Genomic DNA, 23109 nt, shown 5'->3' on the forward strand with positions numbered 1-23109 from the left:
TCTATAAACACCTGTTCTGTTAGCTGAATTTTGTGATTCAGCTCTGCAACCGAAACAATGTTTACCAAAAAAGCATATAGTAGGAGAAAGTGTGCACAAAGACTTATATATTAGTGAAAATAATACATAGAAATGCATTATGTTAGCCAAAAAATTCTTGCAAAAAATGTGCATGTCAAAACTGAACATAACAATGTGTTTATTAGGAGAAATCCTCATCAAAATTGCTGGTTAGTTTTTAGGAGGGTTTGTTTTTTCCCTAATGTTGATTGCTTCAGAAATCCAGAAAAATGAATTTAAGATTAGACAAATGAGAAACCAAAACTGGCAGATCCTTCCTGCATGAGACCGTTGAGACTAAGGAGGAAGGGGTTACAGTGACACCTCTTTGGACTGGTTGTAAGAAGGCAGGGATGTGGGGACTTCTTACTGAGGTTAGTGGTGCTGTGTCACATTCACCCAAATGGGCCAGCCTCCACTGCCATAATGACTAGTAGTTGTGGGTAGCTCAACCCATATACAGTGGATATTGGAACCTAGAACCTTTCTCAAAGGTATCATGAGCAAATTTAGTCACTTGGGGCTTCAGAAGAAGGCAGAGAGCATGGTCTTCATATCTAACTATTACATATTTGGCCTTCAGCTACATCATTTTAATAGGCTTTCATGGAAATGGTGTACCTTTCAATTTTTGTTGGGGCAAGGGGGGAATGTAGAAAACGAAGAAATATATGCTATTACTAGGGGATGAGTCGCTGTTTGCTTCACTCATCAAACTCACCCACCCCATTCCTTTACACCTTGAAAAAACCTCTCCCCTTAGACATTGTCAAAACTCTCTTTTGTGGATTGGGCCACCTGACTACTTCCTTACTTCTTTGGCAGCCACACAAAGTGCAGCTTGATGACATCCTAAGGAAAGTACATATTAGGGCAGGCTTTCTCAACCTCGCCCCTCCAGATGTTTTGAGACTACAATTCCCATCATCCCTGACCACTGGTCCTGCTAGCTAGGGATCATGGGGGTTGTAGGCCAGAAACATCTGGAGGGCTGAGGCTCGGGAAGCATGTATTAGAAGATACACAGAAATGACATTAAGGGAAAGGTAAAGGCACCCCTGACCTTTAGGTCCAGTCGTAGCCGACTCTGGGGTTGCGGAGCTCATCTCGCTCTATTGGCCAATGGAGCCGGCATACAGCTTCCGGGTCATGTGGCCAGCATGACCAATCCGCTACTGGCGAACCAGAGCAGCGCACGGAAACACCATTTATGTTCCTGCTGGAGCAGTACCTATTTATCTACTTGCACTTTGACGTGCTTTCAAACTGCTAGGTTGGCAGGAGCAGGGACCGAGGAGTGGGAGCTCACCCCGTCGTGGGGATTCAAACCGCTGACCTTCTGATCGGCAAGTCCTAGGCTCTGTGGTTTAACCCACAGTGCCACCCACATCCCTATAGAAATGACATTACTTACGTTTAAAAAGTAACATTATATATGTCCTTCATGAAGTCTGTAAATCAGGACAAAGCAGCATGGAAAGTTTCTAGGAGTTTCCTTCCATCCCTTACCTGGTAGCTAACTTTATGCGTTCAACATTGAAAATGTCAGAAATATTCTCTAACTTGTGAAAAAAAATAAAGGCATATCAAATGGGAGCTGTTTTGAAAGTAGAATGCAAAGACAATCTGTATTATGCAGACCCACTTCAGAAGCACAAAATATTTACAAAGTATGCAAATAGGGCTTCGGCATAGTCAGACAATGTGCTTCAGCATTTTTTCTAAGGCGACATAAATTATTGTGAAGTCTCTTTCACACACGTAGAACGCGCAGGCAAAGAGTCTTTGAAAGTGGCTTCCAAAACTTCAAGGAGATAAAGGACACCACAAATAAAGTAATCAGGGCTTGGGAATGAAGGACCACATTCTGACACTCAAAGAAAAGGACAGTATCATCTGCACACGATGGAGCATCTCATTCTTCAATGTTGGGGCAATCTATAGTTGCATAAAATGAGTTGAGTTAGCACATGAGAGCAATTTGTCAGCTGCTCAACAATTTGGAAAGTGGGGAGCAGCCAGCTCTCTTACTGCTACACATGCATTTTGCTGCAACTGTATGGTTTGAGCTGCACTCAAACTGTTTATAATGTCATGAACCAAGTGTGGCATGTGGACTAGGGAGACCTGAATTTGACGCACCACACATCTAGCTCACTGCATGGCCAAGGATACAACAGGCTCTCAGTCTCACCTACTTCATAGGTTGAATGTTATGAGGACAAGATAGCATAAATCCATACCATACACCACCCCAAGATCTTCATGGGAAAGGCAACATGCATATCTAAGATATTAATTGCATAGGAAGAGCCCTGGTGGGTCATCTTAAAGACCTATCAAGTCCTGCATCCTACAGTGGCCGCCCATATGCTTATGAGAAGCCCACAAGCTGGACTTGAGGGCAACAGCCCTTTCCTACTCTTCTTTCTCAGCAACTGTTATCCAGAAGCATGTCCCCAGTGGTTATCTTGGCATTATAAAGTATTATAGTATTATATTCCTCTATAAGGAAACAAGAGCACACCCTAATCAAAAAGCCCACAATCTCAATTGCAGCCACTAGTGCTTATTACCCCAGCAGGAAATGGCATCTGAGACTGGACTAATGCTACTCAGAAAAGCAAAGGAGTTGCAAGCCCTCCAAGATTTTGCAAGTGTAAGTAGACAAAGATGCACTTGTGTGCTTATAACCCATTTAGTCTCACAACAAGGACTGCTGCCTGTACACTCTGCTCTCCCATTTTGCCTCACATAATGCTCTTCTCCCCTGCTTTATGCTACATTCATTTAGTCTTCAACAGCTTGTCCTTGAGTGAAGCAGGGTCTGTTAGTAAACTGGCACTTTTGTAGAAAAAAGAGGTTTAATAAAGTGTTTAACATTCACATGGATATGGTTATATTTGTTACAGAATAGCTGCAATGCACACAAATGTAGTAACTTACTTCCTGGACAAATGGTTATGGGCTGGAGGAAACAGTGGAGTGTACATGTAGGGATGCGGGTGGTGCTGTGGTCTAAACCACTGAGCCTCTTGGGCTTGCTGATCGGAAGGTCAGCAGTTCAAATCCACTCAATGGGGTGAGCTCCCGTTGCTCTGTCCCAGCTTCTGCCAACCTAGCAGTTCAAAAGCATACCAGTGCAAGTAGATAAATAGGTACTGCTGTGGTGGGAAGGTAAATGGCATTTCTGTGTGCTCTGGCTTCCACCAATGTGTCCTATTGTGCTAGAAGTGGTTTAGTCATGCTGGCCACATGACCAGGAAAGCTGTCTGTGGACAAACAGATGAACACCACACCCCTTAGTCGCCTTTGACTAGACTTCACCACCCAGGGGTTCTTTATCTTTTTTCAAAAATATATGAATGTGCATTTACAACATGGGTGTGGAACTTCTGGCCCTCCATATATTGTTGGACTACAACTCCCATTATCCATGACCATAGGTCACCTACACCTGATTTATATGCTGGTAGAGAATTGGAGGGCATTGGGACTGAAATCTAAAGAATTGAATCCTGTTGGTTTGGAATAAATGGGGTTAAATCCTGACTAAATGAGTCTGGATACAATCTATACAGCCATACAAATCAAACTTGCCTTCAAACACATAGAAAAATTACTTAACATGGTTAATCCCAAAAAATCTGAACTGTTTCTAAATCCCTGCCTGGTAAACAGGGGACAATTGGAACAGGCAAGATTTTTTTTGTTGGGTAATATAGCTACTGGGAACATAGGAACTTACTAAATGCATTAAGATATGCAAGTAAACATGTGGAAAAATAGTTAAAAGCAACACAATTTCTTCTATGCATAGGATACCCGTTTGAGAGGTTTTGTTACGATGCTAAATTGTTCATAGTTGGCAATTTCTGAACAAACAAATAATAAAAATTCTCCAAAGTTTATTTGAAAACTGCAAGAAGTCAAAGAGTATAAGCTTTCACTGGATGAATCCACACAGCAACAAAAAGGTGGCAGAAGGCATGCATTTCTGGGAACATGATGACTGGGGGGGGGGGGGAGAGCAAATGGCCACATTTCAAGGTTATGGCTCCTCATTTCTGGAAAACCTTGAACATGGGTGTCGAGCCAGGATTGATAGTTATAGTGTGAATATGTATTCAGGAAATAGATAGGAACAGCCTTGCCCTGGCTTTCAAACTACAGATAGAAAAATAATTACCTCATCCTCCTCAGTCGGATTTTCAAAATGGTAGCATGAATCTCCTTTCCCTGTCCCCTTGTCCCCTCAAAATGGTGATGAGATGCTCTTGTCCAGCTACATACCACCACACTTCCTTATAATAAAACACACACACACACACAAACTTCCTCACATACACATATTAGCCATAGTCACAAATATCCAATGCAGTTCAGCCCACTGAACTGAACACCATATTCTCAAGAGCAACTGTACGGGTGGGATGGGGAGGCAGTGAGCATTAAACACAAAATATAAATTCTCAAAATGTACAAGAATAAGCCTCAAATTGGTTATGCTTCAGACTTTGGGTTTTCTGTTGAACCTACAGTCCTTTATTCTGCTGTCCAGAAACTGAGAGCCATAAAATATCTTAAGCATGAAAGCAGCCAGATGTTTCCGCCATGACTTCCTTGATAAATTACTGGGAGAAAAATCTTCCCCATTTGGAAATAATATCTTAATTTGACTGCAGTCACGACTATTTGCAACACTCATAGTAATGCTTTATCAACGAGCAAGCAGGAGGTCCCCTTCACTGACTAAACACACCTCTAAATCAAATGCAATCCACAGCAAGGGCATTTCAGAGTAATAATAGCCCCATGTTGTACTCACGTCACCATGTCAGATCCAATTTTATACAGAGAGCACAAAGCACTGGAAGACTGAAAATATCTGCGTCTCTGTGTGTTGTGCTGTCTTTGTTACAGGCACAGATTGAGCAATAATGAGCAACGGCTCTTCACGAACGAAACAGGCAAAAGTGAGAGGGGCCTCAAAGGAGATGGCATCCTCAAAACCGACAGGTTAAGAAGGAACATGCCGAACTCAGAACTCACTCTCTTTTTTTTGGGGGGGGGAGTGTGTGTCATACTCTAAATTGTGTTCATGAAAGTTCAGACAACCACATATCCAGCTGAAGAAAATGTAGACCCAAAACAATTAAAATAAGAATACTGCTGGAAACTTTGCAAGTCTGAGGACTAGACATGCATAGGATTTTCCTGTAAGTGCTTGCGGCATTTTGTTTTGGAAGCAGAAGGGTGACTGGAACCGCCATTGTAGAGGTTAATAACATCATTGTTTGGAAGGAATGAAGTGTTTATCTCTGTGTAAGGTGCAGTTGCTCTTCATTTAGACAGCACACCGTACATTTTAAAGCATTTTCTTGCACTTTCACAGTTACCACCGGCCCCATCCCTTGAATCATGGGGCAATTCCCAACACCCGTAACAAACTACAGTTCCCAGCATTCTTTAGGGGAAGCCATGACTGTTGAAGTTGTATAATAGTGCTTTAAGTGTATGGTGTGAGCCAGGGGTGCCAACTACCCCCTCCCCATTGAAGGGGTCTGGTGTCACGTGACACATCCGGCCCCCGCCCAGGGCATGAGCACTCTCCTGTCGGCGGCGGGGGAAGGGGGCACAGAGTGGGATTTTTTTTTTTAAGATATGTATTGAAATTTTCCAGTTATTACAATAAAAAAATCAAAAAAGAAAAAACAAAAAAGTTAAAAACACATAAAGTTTACAATCCTTATTTTTCTATAACATATTTCCCTGACTCCCCCACCCCTCCCCTTCTTGTATTCCAATTCAAATTATTTGTTCAACAAGTTCTTATCCCCAATTCTTAACCTTTTTCTATTTAGTTAATTTTTTAAAAAACCAAAAAACCAATTTTACCTTATAAACTTCAATATTTATACCTCAATTCTCATTCTTAAAGCTTTTTTTTTTCTAAAGTCGACCCAAATTCCCTTCCACGACTTCCCCAATTTTCATACAAATAGCAAAACAAAATAAAAACAAAAACAGATTATAATTATGCACCCTTTGGATCCCCAAACTCCACCCCCCTTTCCCGGTTTCAATCCCCAACAAATGTCTAACAATCTTCTACTATCAGCCTGGAGATCTCACGTCCGAGGCTCTTAATTCTCTCTCAGTTCCTCTCTGCCGGTTTTTTTTTGATAGTCCTTGATATTAAACACCAGATCTCAGAGAAGCTCTAGCCAAATAGGATCCATGTTTCTTCCAGCCAGACCTCCATCCTTAAAAGTGGAGCTCGAATCTTGTTTCTTGCTCCTTTCAAGTCCAAATGTCCCCAAAGCTCCAACTTCCACCTTGATCAGATTTGTAATCCTTGGATCTTCAGATCTCCACATAAGGAGATCTCTCCATTCTTCAATCTCCAATTCAAACCAGATTTCCGACATCAAGTTCTTATTTTCCTTTGCAGCCATCATGTCAGGCCTCTGGCTCTCCTTTGTCACCTGCAGCATTACAGCTCCTCCTTCCTTTTCCTCAGGAACAACATATATCTCTTTCTCCACACTCTCAAAGTTCTCAAGTTTCTTTTCTTGTCCAGCTGCATAAACTTCCTGAATCAAGTCCTTATCAAATTCAATGAATTTATTTACTGTTAAGTCCAGAGTTGCAACATTTGTAGCCAAAACATCAATTTGGCCTTGTAACTTTCCCAAGAGAACAAAAACTCTGTCCAATTTAGCTTGTATTTTCCCTCCTTCAGCCATTCTTGTAATGTCCCAAAACCCCCTCTAGAGGGATTTTGGTTACTTAATATTCCTTCCAGTTCAAATCCAAAAGTCAAGTTAGTTTGTATCAGTTCTTCTTTGTTTTCAGCAAATTATAACCAAATTGTAACAAATATAACCAGCAGAGACAACAGAAACAAAGTTCTCTTTCCCAGCTTTGACAGCTAATTTGACAGCTGTCAAACTCTTCAATACCTCTTCAACAGGCTCTCTCGCGGATCACTCCCAGGTCCGGGGGGGTGGCACTTCAGCTCCCAAAATTAGTTCTTATCCTCCAGTTAAATTACTTATATTGCCAAATCGTGAAATTAATGTCTTTTATCCAATAAACAAGAAAAAATTCTCTCGACATTAGTTAGCTGATCCTTGCTTATGATTATTTACAAGACGGGGAGACGGACTTCCTGCTTGCGCCTTCCCCGATCGTGCCTAATTCAAAAAGAAGGTTTTTCTTTGTAAATCCAATTTCCGTACTACTCACGGGTTGTTGCTTTTAAGGTCCAATTGTTCACAGGAAAAAGTCAGCGCTCTCCGGCCATGGCATGCGGCTTCACTCCGCAAGAGAAGCAGTCGACTCTCAGCACCGCGCCGCTCACCCCGTCCCCTGTTCCGAAGCCTTTAAAAAGGCTCCTTCGCGGGTCGGGGGGGGCGCAAATGGTGCCCGCCGTGTCACCAAGTTCACAGGCTTCGCCGCCTGTGATTTCTGAGGGTCTCTGCGTCGCCGCGGCGGCAAGACCCAACTCCTGCAGAGCCGATTCCCTCCGGAGCTCGGAGGGAATCTGCCATTAGCCGTTGGCGCTAACCCGGAAGTCTCACAGAGTAGGATTTTCACCCTCCCTGTGTCCCACCCAGCTTTGGCCTCCTCCATATTTTGAGGCATATTGAGAGGATCCATATTGAGAGGATCACCATCCCCTGTCACCACTGGGCTAGTGCTTGCCCAGCGATGTCAGGGGAAGGAGGCACAGAGAGTGATCTTCACCCTCCCTGTATTGCCCCTGCCCGGCACATGACCGTCTCAATATTGGGGACTCAGCCTGCCCACAAATATTGAGGAGGCCCAAGCCCCTCCTGCCCCCTATAATTGCTGCCCCTGGTTTGAGCAGAGACCTTTCACTTCATTTTGAGGTGAAACCAGAGATACAAGGAAATAATAAGAGCAACCCATCTCATGGTATTGGAACGAAAGCTGTCCATGTAAACCAATGATGGCATCCAGGATTTTAGCATAGCTGTGATCTGGAAGCAATGTATCTTCCAACACCCAAACCCCAATCCACAAAAAGCAACCCCAAAGACTTCATTGCCTTTCTAACCATTGTCTTATTTTTGTGGATTTTTATTTTTTAAAGCTATTTAAACGTAGTTAAAATGGCCCCATCAATATCAACACTGCTGTCATCTTCCTTTGCCCCCTATTTTGAGTGGATTGCTCTGCTACTATGGCAGGCTAGAATGGGGGCTGAGGTTGGTTTCTGCAAGAAAATACGTCTTGTTATGGTAAATATCATTCCGAAACCTCCCTCACACCCTTTCTCAGTTCAAATCCGGGGCTCCTTCACATGCAGAAGGCTTGAACTCCATTTACTTGTGTGTAGATGCCGTGCACATTTATATCTTTTCAAAGCAACCCCTCCCTGCAAAACCCACACCCTTTTATCCATTTGAAATAAGACCCAATGTAAAAAACAGTATGAATTAATGTCTTTACTGCTAACTTTGGTTTTGAAGGAGAGGTGTGCTAAACAGCCCTATCAGAACTCAGCTAAAATCCTGGATTTCTTCATTAATTTCTATAGGCACTCCTGCCTCAGGGGAGGAAAAAAAAACAAAAAAAACCTCAGCAGCTCAGTGGGTGAAGTTGAGCCTTGTGGGTGAGTCTAACTATTAAGTCTATGGATGGGATGACTGTGGAACTTTATTTCCCTGCTCAGTCAAGCCTTCCTACACATTGCCACTTAGTAATTACAATCAATATTACTGCTCTTGAGAAATGACATACCCTCCAACATTTCTCTGATGAAAATAGGGCTGTCCAATGCTATTTTTCTAGAAAAAAAGAAGTGCCGTAACTCACCATAAACACCTCCATCATTCTCTTAGAATGGCAATGGCGCACACCTAAGAGGTGAGTACTGGCTGAAAAAAAAGCCATGGGGACGTCTTATTCCATACCCTCCAACATTTCTCCAATGAAAGTAGGGACGACCTAAGGAAAAGCGGGACATTCCAGGATTAAATCAGAAACCGGGACGGCTTCTGTAAATCCAGGCCTGCCCCTGGAAATTAGGGACAATTGGAGGATCTGATATTACTGTGATGCTATTAGTCACCTTGAGTTTCCTTTGCGAAGGAAAGGTGGGGGTATATAACTTGATTGAATAATATTAGAACAAAGTTCATTGGCGTGATTGCCAAGCTAAGGCCCAGCTCAAAGATAGGCTGACTCTTTCGTTGGCTTCTGTCACTTTTCTCCCCCTTTCCCTACTCCTCTCCTAGACCTCTTATTATTCTATATTCTCTTTTTCTCTCACACCTGATTTCTTAATATTTCCTCAGTTGCCTGCTGTGCTGAGTGTGTGTGATCTCTTGTCATACCAGTTTTTCTATTCAGTGATGTTTTAATGATTTGTTTAAATCCCTCTCCTAGTACTTCAGGGCGAGATCAGTGTTTCCTTTCCAACTGACTTTACTGACTAAATTGCAGCCTCTTGATTGTTTCCTTGGTAATTTTTTGAATCTGCAGCATTGACTAGCATCCTTTTGGCTGCTTCTAGGCAGGACAAGGTAGGGCCTACAGGCCTCTGGTGTGACAAAGGTGTCCTTAGAAGATCTGAAACAACATGATTCTGGTTTATTTCGGTTAGCCCAGACTGATGTCCAGCCGGAGCCAAGAACTAAATTCTGTCTAATTATCTCACTTCTGATGAGTAAAACAATACCTTTTAAATTGTGTTTTTATGTATCCTACCTGTGCTCCGAGGTGCTCAAAGCAGCTTGCATGGGGTTTCACCCTATTTCATCCTCACAGGTAGGTGAGTGGACTAAAGCACTCAGTGGATTTTGCCATGGAGCAGGAATTTGTACCTGGGTCTTCCCAGTTGAGTGCTATGCCCAATATACAATACCTCATTTCATATTGTGGATTTTCACCACCCCATTGTTGCTCTTTTGCTCCTTATTTCAGGTACTTCTGTTATCCAAGTGACAGCTACAGATGCTGATGATGCTAACTATGGCAACAGTGCCAAAGTTGTTTACAGCATTCTCCAGGGCCAGCCATACTTCGCAGTGGATCCAGAAACAGGTGAGAATGTCTATTGACTTGGCTTCCTTTTATTTATGCCAGCTCTGCTTTGTTCTAATTATCTGGAGCTGTTATCAGTCCTTTTAGTATTTCTTTCTTATATTTTCACCCAGTTTTCTTTTGTTTTTTTCAAAGGTTTTTCATTGATATATTCATATACAGTGGTACCTCTGGATGCAAACGGGATCCGTTCCAGAGCCCCGTTCGCATCCTGAAGCGAATGCAGCCCGCATCTGCGTGTCTGTGTGTGTGTGTGGCGATTCACCACTTCTGCGCATGCACGTAACGTCATTTTGAGTGTTTACACATGTGCGAGCGGTGAAACCCGGAAGTAACACATTCTGTTACTTCCGGGTCGCTGCGGAGTGCAACCCGAAAGCGCTCAACCCAAAGCTACTTCAACCCAAGGTATGACTGTACTATTCATGTTCATCCGTTATTTGGTTGGAGCAGTTACTGCTGACTCCACCTTTTTTGGAGGGCAGAGGGCAAGGCATACTCTGTGGCCCCTAGTAACCTGGAAGAGGCAGACTGAACAAAAAGAGCAGCACCGGCCCGAATTTAAGCCCTGGGAGTGGACCAGAGTGGAAACCTCAGCAGCGAGGGCCTATCCCTGGCCTCGCCTCTCCCCCCAAGCCACCGTGGATTGGCAGAATTCAAACCAGGGCTTGGTGGGAACTCTGCAGCATCGTGGAGTTCAGGGGAAGGGGCCAACAGCCAAAACCAACATGATGTGGCTCTGAGGGAAGGCAGGAGCCGCCATGCTGGGTTGCAAGTGCCGCCCACCATTGGACCAGGTAAACGGGCAATTTTTGGTTGGAGAAGTTACTGCTGACTCCACCTTTGCAGAGGCACAAGGGTCCTTGGACAAGACGTGGAAGAGACAGGTTGAACAAACAGCAAATTTCCTCATAATGTCTCTTCTTGTGTGTGTCACACAAAATAACAATAAGAATGCTTTTTGGTTGGAGGGACATTTGCTGATTTCAAGCCCCCATCAAATGCCCAGTTTGCATCCTCTTCTTTAGCTGGCTCTGTGACAAAGCCATACTGCAGCCACACTGTGAACTATAGAAGGACAGCTGATTCGTAAACCTGGTTGTCTGGCTTCATTTGCATATCATTTACATGAGCGTGGCAAATGCCAAGCCACAGCTGCTGGATGCTGCATCGGCTGTGTGATATTTTGGAATAGCTGATGCAAAATGAGAGCAAAAGGCAGGGAATGGAACCTTCTGAGCCAGCTCAATAAAAAATCATGACCCACTTTCAGAAACCATACAATTTGGGAAAAAATAAAAAGAGGAAGGAGGGAAAATTCCCTGTGATTTCTAAATTGCACAGAGCCCAATCAGCGCAGAAATGATGAAATTGATAATGGGTGCATTGATATGAAGGAAGCTGCATGCTGTTTTCCTACCATCCCAAACCCCACCTTCACATTTCATCCTGGCTGTTCTAAGAACCATCAAGGTTAGGCAGCCATCTTTTTGGGGGGATTATTTCCTCTGGTTAGGTCTTCCCATACTGAAAAATGACAAAGTACAGCAAAATGGCTTGAAGAGTGGAAGAGTGAACTGTATTGCTTCAGACTGTAGTTGGTGGGTACTGGTTTGGATTGCTGCCCCTCCCTGGTGTAACAATATGGCATGGCTGTGACCCTAATTTGTGTGTAGGAAAGTGGCACAGCAAACAAACAAACAAAAGCTTAGCACATCCTTTTCCTTGATGTGTGCATTTCCTATTTACATGCATATATATATATATATATATATATATATATATATATATATATATGTGGTCCCTCCTTAGCTATAGTCTGAACTGTTGTTGTTGTTAGTGCTTTAAAAAAAAGTTTAGGGGGAACTGTCATTTTCCTGCTCATATTGAAATACTGCCCCTAAGTGAGGCCAAACTTAGATTCACAAAATGTTTAGGGGTACCCCTGCGTCCCCCCAGAAAAAAGCACTGGTGATTATTATTCCTCCACCATATTCAGCTGCATGTATAGTTTCAGTCCCTGCCATGATTTTGGAGAGGGCTGCAAACTCCTGTTCATTGCAGCCTTTCATCCTAAATGGAAAAATAACCACCAGTCAAAGTTGTTGTTGTTTTCAGAAAGCTTTCATTATGACAGATGTAACCATTTTTGTTTTTTTTCCCCCCAGAAGGATAATTACATTGATTTAGTGCCAATTTAAAAACACTGAGTAATGGGAGCTTCTTGTTTCCCTCTTTTCTTGCTGTGACATTAAACTAGTCATGGACTGAAAGCCTTATTTCAGTGCATACACCTTCAATTTTGTTTATTTACTGTGGATTAACGGGCACAGCATATCTGACACAAATCCATTTTAATACTCTCCTTCGACCTACTCCCACCTTCAATCTCATATCTCCTCCCCCTCTTCTCTTCCCTATAAGGCATCATCAAGACTGCTTTGCCCGATATGAGCCGAGAAAACCGAGAGCAGTACCAAGTGGTCATACAGGCAAAAGACATGGGAGGCCAGATGGGCGGATTATCAGGAACCACAACGGTGAACATCACGCTGACCGACGTCAATGACAATCCACCTCGATTCCCCCAGAGTATGAACCATTTAATACTTCAGATGTGTTCAAAAAGCCTCTTTAAACTCTGTAGTTCGAGTTTCACCATCTGGGGACGTAAATGCAGATGCACTTCTGGTGTTGCAGCTATTTAAGGTCACACAGGAGCATACATACATACATACATACATACAGACGTAAATATATAATATTTCCAAAGGAAGTAAACAATGTTAACTCCCATAATAGTGTTAGGTCTACAAGCAAAAACAAACAAACCAACAAACCCAGAGGTGCACAAAGCTTTGCTGCTTGTAGAATTATAATAATAATCATCATCAGTTTATTATTTATACCCACCCATCTGACTGGGTTGCCCCAGCCACTCTGAGTGGCTTCCAACAAAATATTAAAAACACAATAGAACGTCAACCATTAAAAACTTCCCTGAACAGGGCTGCCCTCAGATGTCTTCTAAAAGTCAAATAGTTGTTTATCTGTTTGACATCTGGTGGGAGGGCGTTCCACAGGGCGGGTGCCACTACAAAGAAGGCCCTCTGCCTGGTTCCCTGTAACCTTGCTTCTCTCAGTGAGGGAACCACCAGAAGGCCCTCAGAGTGTCCGGGCTGAACGATGGGGGTGGAGACGCTCCTTCAGGTGTACTGGGCCAAGGCCATTTAGGGCTTTAAAGGTCAGCAGCAACACTTTGAACCACTACCGAGAAGGCCCTTTGCCTGGCTCCCTGTAGCTTCACATCTCACAGTGAGGGAATTTCTAGAAAACCCTTGGAACTGGACCTCAGCGTCTGGACTGGACAATGTAGGAGAAGACACTCCTTCAGGTACACAGGGCCCTGAAGAGTCAGGTGATAGCTTTAAGCCTGATTCTGCACAGCTCATAAACCACGAAACAGAATGCAGCAACTCCAATATATTTTGACCTGCCAAATGTCCAATAATGTCCAGGACTTTTAGTCACTGACAGGCCACCTTACATGGGCAAAATGTTGCATTCTGCTTGCTGGGAATCTAACTTGTGCACAATCTAGGTCACATCCCACAGTCACATAACTAAATAGCCACCACTGTCCTTCTCCATCCTACTTGGTTCACAAACTGCACAGCACTTGATGGTCGTGCTGTGACAAAGGGGATGTTCTCAAAATTTACACCCAGGAGCTGCAACCGGCATGATGTGCCTGATCATTGCAGCACATGCTGCAACACACGTGCTAATACACACACGTGGATGATGCAGCAATGCAAATCACAACAGCTCTCATGTTCAGGCACTTATTCCCTCAAATGGAGCCACAGACAGTGTTAGGCTGATCAGAAGGTCAGTGGTTCAAATCCACACGACGGAGTGAGCTCCTGTTGCTCTGTCCCAGCTTCTGCCAACCTAGCAGTTCAAAAACATACCAGTGCAAGTAGATAAATAGGTACCACTGTGGTGGGAAGGTAAACGGAGTTTCTGTGCACTCTGGTTTCCATCACAGTGTTTAGTCCTGTTGGCCACATGACCCAGAAAGCTACCTGTGGACGAACACCGGCTCCCTCGGCCTGAAAGCGAGATGAGTGCCACAACCCCATAGTCGCCTTTGGCTGGACTTAACAGTCCAGAGGTACTTTACCTTTTGTACCCCCACCCCGGTGCTCTTCAAAAGCCACAAAGCCCAACTAAATTAAAACTTTGTAACCTATTGACCGCTCTCTGCTTTCTACTATTTATCGGTTTTGTTCACTTTTTTATCATGCTTATAAAATATATGTATTCACTTCTCCTCATGACTTAGCTCAGAGGTCTGCTTAAAATGCAAGGGTGTGATAGAGTAATTAATCATACTGAAGTTGGCGAACCCAAAGTAGGCTAGAATCACATATATTTTGCTGTAGTGTATGTCACTCAGTGACAGTCTCATAAAGACTACATATTAGAAGGTACCCATAAAGAAGCTTTGATATCAAGGCTGCTGTTGGGGTTGTGTTTTTTTTAGCTTTTACTCTTCCCCGTCGCTTCTTTGTGAGCACAAAAGAAATAAGAGCCTATGGAGATTGGTGTGCCTTCTTTTTAAGGTCTTAGATTATTTTAGTTACAGCCTCAAATAACAAGTAAGTGTGCCCTTTATTCACTGGCATATCAAACCACTAAGAGTCAACAAACGTATTGTGGCATAAGCTTTTGTGCACCCGACAAAGAGGGGTTTGACTCACGAAGGCTCATGTCACCATACAGTTGTTCCACTATATGAAAACTCAGTTTTCATATCCTGACAGCTGCTTTGTTTGTGGAAAAACCACCTTGGAAAGAGCTAATTTAGAGTGGAGATTGAAAATAAGTGTTTTCAACTTTTTCTTGCCCAGCGTTACTATTGCAAGGCACACACCCCTCCCCGCAAATTGCTGTCCCTACCAAGAGGTTCCAGGTTCTCGTGCATATTCAGATACATACAGTGGTACCTCTGGTTACATACTTAATTCGTTCCGGAGGTCCGTTCTTAACCTGAAACTTAATTCTTAACCTGAAGCACCACTTTAGCCAATGGGACCTCCTGCTGCTGCTGCACCGTTGGAGCATGATTTTTGTTCTCATCCTGAAGCAAAGTTCTTAACCCGAGGTACTATTTCTGGGCTAGCGGAGTCTGTAACCTGAAGCGTATGTAACCTGAAGCATCTATAACCCGATATACTACTGTATGTTAGATACCCTGCACAAATAGAAGTGATAGATAGTAGTAATGGGGGACTTCAATTACCCGGATATTTGTTGGATGTCAAACTCAGCCAAGAGCATAAGGTCAAACAGATTCCTCACTGGCCTTGCAGACAACTTCATTGTCCAGAAAGTGGGAGAAGCAACAAGAGGAACAGCCATTTTAGATCTGGTCCTAACCAATGTTGAGGACCTGGTTAGTGGGGTAGAAGTGGAAGGATCATTAGGCGCGAGTGATCATGCTCTTCTGAAGTTTACTATACAGCGGAAAGGAGCAGCCAAGCATACTAGGACTCAATTTCTTGACTTTAAGAAAGCCGACTTCATAAAACTTAGGGAAGTGCTGGGTGAGATCCCATGGACAGTAATACTAAAAGGAAAGGGAGTTCATGATGGCTGGGAGTTTGTTAAGAGGGAGATAGTAAAAGCACAACTTCAGGCAATACCAATGAGACGGAAACATGGAAGGTGCCTAAAGAAGCCAGGGTGGCTATCTAAAGAACTTTTAACTGAGTTAAGATTAAAAAAGGATGTGTACAAAAAATGGAAAAGGGGGGAAACCACCAAAGAGGAATTCAAACAAATAGCCAGCACGTGTAGACACAAAGTCAGAAAAGCTAAAGCACAGAATGAACTCAGGCTTGCTAGAGAGGTTAAAAGCAACAAAAAAGGCTTTTATGGGTATGTTCGTAGCAAAAGGAAGAACAAAGAAACAGTGGGGTCACTCAGAGGAGAAGATGGTGAAATGCAAACAGGGGACACAGAAAGGGCTGAACTCCTCAATGCCTTCTTTGCCTCAGTCTTCTCCGATAAAGAAAACAATGCCCGACCTGAAGAATTTGGAGCAAATGATTCAGCAGAGGAAACACAGCCCAGAATAACTAAGGAGATAGTACAAGAATACTTGGCTAGTCTAGATGTATTCAAGTCTCCAGGGCCAGATGAACTGCATCCAAGAGTATTAAAAGAACTGGCAGATGTGATTTCAGAACCACTGGCAGTCATCTTTGAGAATTCCTGGAGAACAGGCGAAGTCCCGGCAGACTGGAGGAGGGCAAATGTTGTCCCTATTTTCAAAAAGGGGAAAAGAGAGGACCCAAATAATTATCGCCCAGTCAGTCTGACATCAATACCAGGGAAGATTCTGGAGAATATCATTAAGCAAACAGTCTGTGAGCACCTAGAAAGGAATGCTGTGGTCACCAATAGTCAGCATGGATTTCTGAAAAATAAGTCATGTCAGACTAACTTGATCTCGTTTTTTGACAGAATTACAAGCCTGGTAGATGAAGGGAACACAGTGGATGTAGCCTACCTTGATTTCAGCAAGGCATTTGACAAGGTGCCCCATGATATTCTTGTAAAGAAGCTGGTAAAATGCAGTCTTGACTATGCTACCACTCAGTGGATTTGTAACTGGCTGACTGACTGAACCCAAAGGGTGCTCATCAATGGTTCCTCTTCATCCTGGAGAAGAGTGACTAGTGGGGTGCCACAGGGTTCTGTCTTGGGCCCAGTCTTATTCAACATCTTTATCAATGACTTGGATGATGGACTCAAGGGCATCCTGATCAAATTTGCAGATGACACCAAACTGGGAAGGGTGGCTAACACCCCAGAGGACAGGATCACACTTCAAAACGACCTTGACAGATTAGAGAACTGGGCCAAAACAAACAAGATGAACTTTAACAGGGAGAAATGTAAAGTATTGCACTTGGGCAAAAAAAATGAGAGGCACAAATACAAGATGGGTGACACTTGGCTTGAGAGCAGTACATGTGAAAAGGATCTAGGAGTCTTGGTTGACCACAAACTTGACATGAGCCAACAGTGTGACGCGGCAGCTAAAAAAGCCAATGCAATTCTGGGCTGCATCAATAGGAGTATAGCATCTAGATCAAGGGAAGTAATAGTGCCACTGTATTCTGCTCTGGTCAGACCTCACCTGGAGTACTGTGTCCAGTTCTGGGCACCACAGTTCAAGAAGGACACTGACAAACTGGAACGTGTCCAGAGGAGGGCAACCAAAATGGTCAAAGGCCTGGAAACGATGCCTTATGAGGAACGGCTAAGGGAGCTGGGCATGTTTAGCCTGGAGAAGAGGAGGTTAAGGGGTGATATGATAGCCATGTTCAAATATATAAAAGGATGTCATATAGAGGAGGGAGAAAGGTTGTTTTCTGCTGCTCCAGAGAAGCGGACACGGAGCAATGGATCCAAACTACAAGAAAGAAGATTCCACCTAAACATTAGGAAGAACTTCCTGACAGTAAGAGCTGTTCGACAGTGGAATTTGCTGCCAAGGAGTGTGGTGGAGTCTCCGTCTTTGGAGGTCTTTAAGCAGAGGCTTGACAACCATATGTCAGGAGTGCTCTGATGGTGTTTCCTGCTTTGCAGGGGGTTGGACTCGATGGCCCTTGTGGTCTCTTCCAACTCTATGATTCTATGATTCTATGATTCTATGACTCAAGGGAGGGATTTATAGAAGAAATACTGTGGGTGGAGAAAGGGAAGCATACCCTCCTGCTGCCACTTATTTGTCTACATCACCCCGTACTAAAGATTATTTTCTGAAAGGAGGGTGGCTGACTGGATTTTGAGTGTACAGTCATACCTCGGGATAAATGCGCTTCAGGTTGAGCACTTTCGGGTTGCGCTCTGTAGCTACCTGGAAGTAATGGAGCCTGTTACTTCCGGGTTTCGCCACTTGTGCATGCGCAGATGGTCAAAATGACATCACGCGCATGCACGGAAGTGGCAAAATGCGACTGCGCACACGCAGACGCGCTGTTGTGTCTTACGTTCTGTTGGGGATGCGAACGGGGCTCCAGAACGGATCCCATTCGCATCCCAAGGTACCACTGTATCATCCAGCTCAGGCTTTATCTGCGTTCCATCTGTGAGGGCAGGGCCAGTGTCAGAAATAGACAGCGTTGGGCACTACAGTGGCCTACATCACAGCAGATGGGCAGGGATCACAGCAAGATAGGAAGGTGCCTTATACCAAGGTCACACACACACACATCTTTAAAGCACTGTTAAATCACTCTAACAGTCATGGCTTTTTGCAAAGAATCCTGGGAAGTTTAGTTTGTTAAGGGTTCCAAGAGTTGTCAGGAGACCACTTGCAGAGTTCCTGCACCCTTAACAAACTACACTTCCCAGGATTCTTTGGGAGAATGTGTGTCAGTTAAAGGGACATAAGGTTGCTTTAAAGTGATGGTGTGCTCTTGGTATAAATCAGCTTCCTGTGTTGCAGTGTTTGGTGTGGCCATGACCCAAGGTGACTTTTTTGGTCCCTCCAAATGAGTATTGTCGACACTGATTGGCAATGACTCTCCACGGTTTCAGACAGGGCACATTCCCAGTGAAATCTGGAGCTGCCAGAGATTGGACCTGGAATCTTCTGCATGCAAAGCACATGCAATACCAGTGAGCCCTTGAGCCTCTTCACGTTCTCCTCCTTCCTATCGTTGCTTGTTGATCTGTCCTCTTTGAGCATGCCAGCAATGGCAAGACATAAGAGAAAGAGCATCATCTTCCACTTGACTTGAACTCTGTCAGTTATACGGATTGGGCAAAGTGCATGTATTGCACTGGCGTCAGGTGGACCCATTCAGAGGAGGCACCTAGCCTACCCCCCTTCCCCCCGAATGACTACACACTTGCACATATGTAACAGATCCAGGGGATAATTATCAAGCTCATCTTCAAAGACCTCGGCTCTAATCTTGACTGACCACCAAACAATAAATCTCAAGGGTTATATGTGGACTGCCCATCTTCCTCAGAGACCTATATCCAGGTGTGTTAATTATTTTTGTTGCTGAGTAGGCTAGCTGTGCTTCTCCCCATTCTACTCCACCTGAGAAAAGAGAGGAGTAGGGATTATTTTAGAGTCAAGAAATTGGCTATTAAGAGTCAGGTAGGAGTTACTGAACTGGAATAACAATCAGAGTGTTAGTGGCAGATAATAGGCTCTCAGGAAGGACAGCTTTCTTACACATTCTGGAAAATGTGTTTGTACCTGTCCCAGAAACTTATCCCCCTATCATCATTACATATATCCGGGAGAAGAGTCAATTCCACCATTGCTCTTCTTCCCCCACGTTATAAAGCAGGTGAAAATTGTGGAAGTCAAAGGAATTTGTAACATCCAGCTATTCTGATACTGGTCCAATATTAGGGATTTGCGAATCAGCTTTTTGGAGCTAAAGTTACAGTTCCAATGACTTCTTCCATTCTTATTCTTATTTACCCACTTTGTTACCCACAAAGTTAAGATGGATGTACATAGGAGAAGAGGAAGCTGCCTTATACTGAATTAGATCATTGGTCCAGATAGTCTATAATGACTGGCAGAGATTCTTTCAGGATTCCAGAGAGTGTCTCCTCCCTGGAGACGCTGAGAACTTAATCTGGGACCCCAGGCATGCAAAACAGATGCTCTACCACATGACAGGTCCTAAATGAAAATGCACTCTGCATTCACATAGATTTCCTTCTTCAAATTTCCCTGTTTGCATAAGAATTTAATTTTCTGAAACAAAGTTTCCTTGCGGGTTTATTTTAGTGATTTTGGAAGAAATGTCTATGGGCTAAAAAATGCAAAATCAGCACAGAGAATTGCCAGAGCATCTCTCATCATCTCAGATCAATAATGAACCACATCTGCTTCTAGCAATAATTTCTCCCATTCTGTCTGAGCAAAGCAGCACCCAGGTATAATATATGTGTGTGAGAGAGAGGGACAGGCAGACTGACAAAGATGGAAATGCATTGTGATCAGAGAGTGGATTCACAGAGAACAGATATTTGGAGCCACCAAGTAGATGCAAGAACTACAGTTGCCTTAAAAACTGGAGAGGCTCGGCTGCTACTTGCTTTTTCTCTAGAAAAGTTCACATTCCCCCACTATCCCAGAAAATTTATTTACAACAAGGAAAATTTCCCTCACCTTGATAATCCATATTTAAATTATATTTAATGAGCAATACCTCTTATGTTCTCTTCTTCTCTTCTGCTCATAGTTGCCTTACCTTTCAAAAGAATGCACTGCTGACTTTAGACCAAAGTCTTCTTCCTGTTTTTTTGTATGCTGAAGGCAGCTAATGGGCACCTTGTTTGCTGACTTAATTGTAGGTACAGCTCCACATCTCCCCCTAAAGGGCCCTTTCCCCTTTTACTAAATCTTGGTTGGAAGCTTTTACAGGACTGGTATAGTGCACTCAAGTTACTTCCTTTAATTTTAAGAAAAAGCACTTATTTTAACATTCAAAATGTGTCCCTTCTTACACCGACGTTTTATCAGATTTCTTTTGTGCTGCTATGTATTTGCCTTCACTGATTCAGCGCTGTTTCAGCTTTGTCTCTTGCCAATTGAAATTCAAGCTCTTAACACCAAGTTGTGATTACATGGTATTGCTTCTGTTTATTGACTGTGTGAGCATGAGTTTAATTAGGTTCTTGGTGCAAATGCAGGTAGAAAAATACACCTTTCAAATCCCACTGTTTTTCAGTCATCATGAAATTCCTTTGCTGCACCTGACATGATAAAAAAGGGCTGCGGCTGGACCCTCCCAGATGGTCATAAAACCGGATTAGATTTCTTTGTCAATCGCATTTGCTGCCATGCCCAAGCTGAGGTAATCAGCAAACAGCATCATCTCAAAAATAGTACTGCCATCATAGTTTTTAAAGCTGACAAAGAAGCAGCAGTCATCATTGTGAACATTTCAGACATGAGGCTGCAAGGCAACTCCACCATGACATTTTACAGGACCCAATTATCAGATCCAACAGAGGAATACCAGAAAGATCTACACAACCTGATGAAAGAATTTCCTATCAACGTTCAAATCAGAAGCCATACATCTCAGGAGCCTCAACTAGACATTTTCTATTTGCTACCCAAACTACAGAAACCATGGCACTTTAGGTGCCCCATAAGTTTAGGCTTCCGCTACCATCACAGATGGGGTGTATGCCACCAGTACTCGCGCTTGGTTCTGAATACAACCGACTTTCTGAGGAAATGACAATCCGGTGACAAGCTTCCAGAACACAATACCCTAGACTACACCAATATCTCCACAAAGATGGGATATAAGTCATCAGTAATATCATCCTAGATGGAGTTCCGGCCACCAAACTTTGCCAATTGATACTCACTTTCATTTCAGATTTAGAGAGAACATTTATCTTCAGATCAATGGCTCTGCCATGGACACTCTTGGATGGACCCAAAGTATGCCAGCATCTCATGGCTGATTTAGAATACCCCATTCTCATTGCCTGTCTCCTAAAGCCTCTCCTCTCCTTGAAACACACTATACCTATGTCTATGTCTATATCTATCTATCTATCATCTATCTATCTATCCCGCCCATCTGGCTGGCAGCTAATAACATATATAAAAACACAACAAAACATCAAACATTTAAAAAAACCCAAAATATCATTTACAAGCAACAAACAAACGAATAAATCAATAGAAATCAACAGCAACAACAGACAGTTTACAGTTATGCCCAAACCACCAACTAAACATTTAACCAACACTAATCCGACAAAAACAAAACAAAATTAGAACCATTTAAAACATTTTAAAACATTTTAGCCAGTTTTCAGTTGCCACATTTATGACATCTTTATCATCTGGACTTATCAACAAAGACAGTTTGAGCAGTTCTACCCAGATTTCAATAAGCTTCAACCTGCCATGAACTTGAGCCTTGACCTATTCAGACAGCAGGTTCACTTTCTTGAAACTACTGTAAAATTGTACAATGGACATGTAAGCATCACTATACATAGGAAACCAAATGTCTGCTACAGCTACTTACATGATTCCAAAGTGCATCCAGAACATGCACTACAAAATCTATCGTCTACACCCAATCTCTATGATATAATTGCATCAGCTCAGATTCATCACACTCACAAGATAGAAAAAAGTTACATCAGACATTCATCAAACCACAGCACCTCCCTCATCCATTGATGTGGGAGATCAACCAAGCCAGATTGGTACTACTACAGGACAAACCTTGAAGAGAAAATGACAGAAATCCACTTCTCATTATTTATAGTTCCCAGCTGAAACCATTCAAACATAATCAGTGATCTATAGGCTATCGTTAGTCAATAGACACCTCAATTTCACAGGTCTTGTGTGGTAGGTCTGTACTTACAGAAAGCCCCAGACAACTATCCCAAAGCAACCACTCATCAGCAACTACAGGCCACATAACAGAGATCTGGGACCAGGCCCTGCAGTAAACCCAGATGCCAAATCTGTCCCTCTTTCTACTCTGGCAACACTATTACACTATCTAATTGCGTATTGTGCCAGTCACACAATCAGTTGTTCATTCACCTGTTCATCTTCCAGAGTGATATATGTTATCTCCCAGCAGTAGCTTTCAGCATTCTGCATAGGACAAATAGCCCAGTCTCTACACAAAAGAACCAATTAATGTGATCCAGGAAAGCTTATGAAATAATAAATATACTGTAATAAATATAGTGCCACAACACTCTTTCTTGTATCTGCTGCAACAAGCTACCATGGCTACCACTCTGTAAACCTCGTAACTTCAGACTGCACATGGACACAGTATATTTTAAAATATGTATTTTAATATAAAAATAACCTTATAAATATTCCCAGTTATAAACACACAAACCCAAAGAAAACTAGAA

General features: G+C 43.0%; 1 protein-coding gene across 1 annotated transcript in view; it reads left to right on the top strand.

Annotated features, from left to right (window-relative positions):
- CDH9 (cadherin 9) overlaps window positions 1-23109 on the top strand; it is a 138155-nt gene that overhangs the window by 86153 nt on the left and 28893 nt on the right. The window contains exons 4-5 of the mRNA XM_028737920.2: window positions 10018-10137; window positions 12562-12729. Of these exons, the coding sequence (XP_028593753.2) occupies window positions 10018-10137; window positions 12562-12729 (288 nt within the window). The remainder of the gene's footprint in view (window positions 1-10017; window positions 10138-12561; window positions 12730-23109) is intronic.

The sequence above is a fragment of the Podarcis muralis genome, chromosome 8 (assembly GCF_964188315.1).
Source record: "Podarcis muralis chromosome 8, rPodMur119.hap1.1, whole genome shotgun sequence".
NCBI classification, from domain to species: Eukaryota; Metazoa; Chordata; class Lepidosauria; order Squamata; family Lacertidae; genus Podarcis; species Podarcis muralis.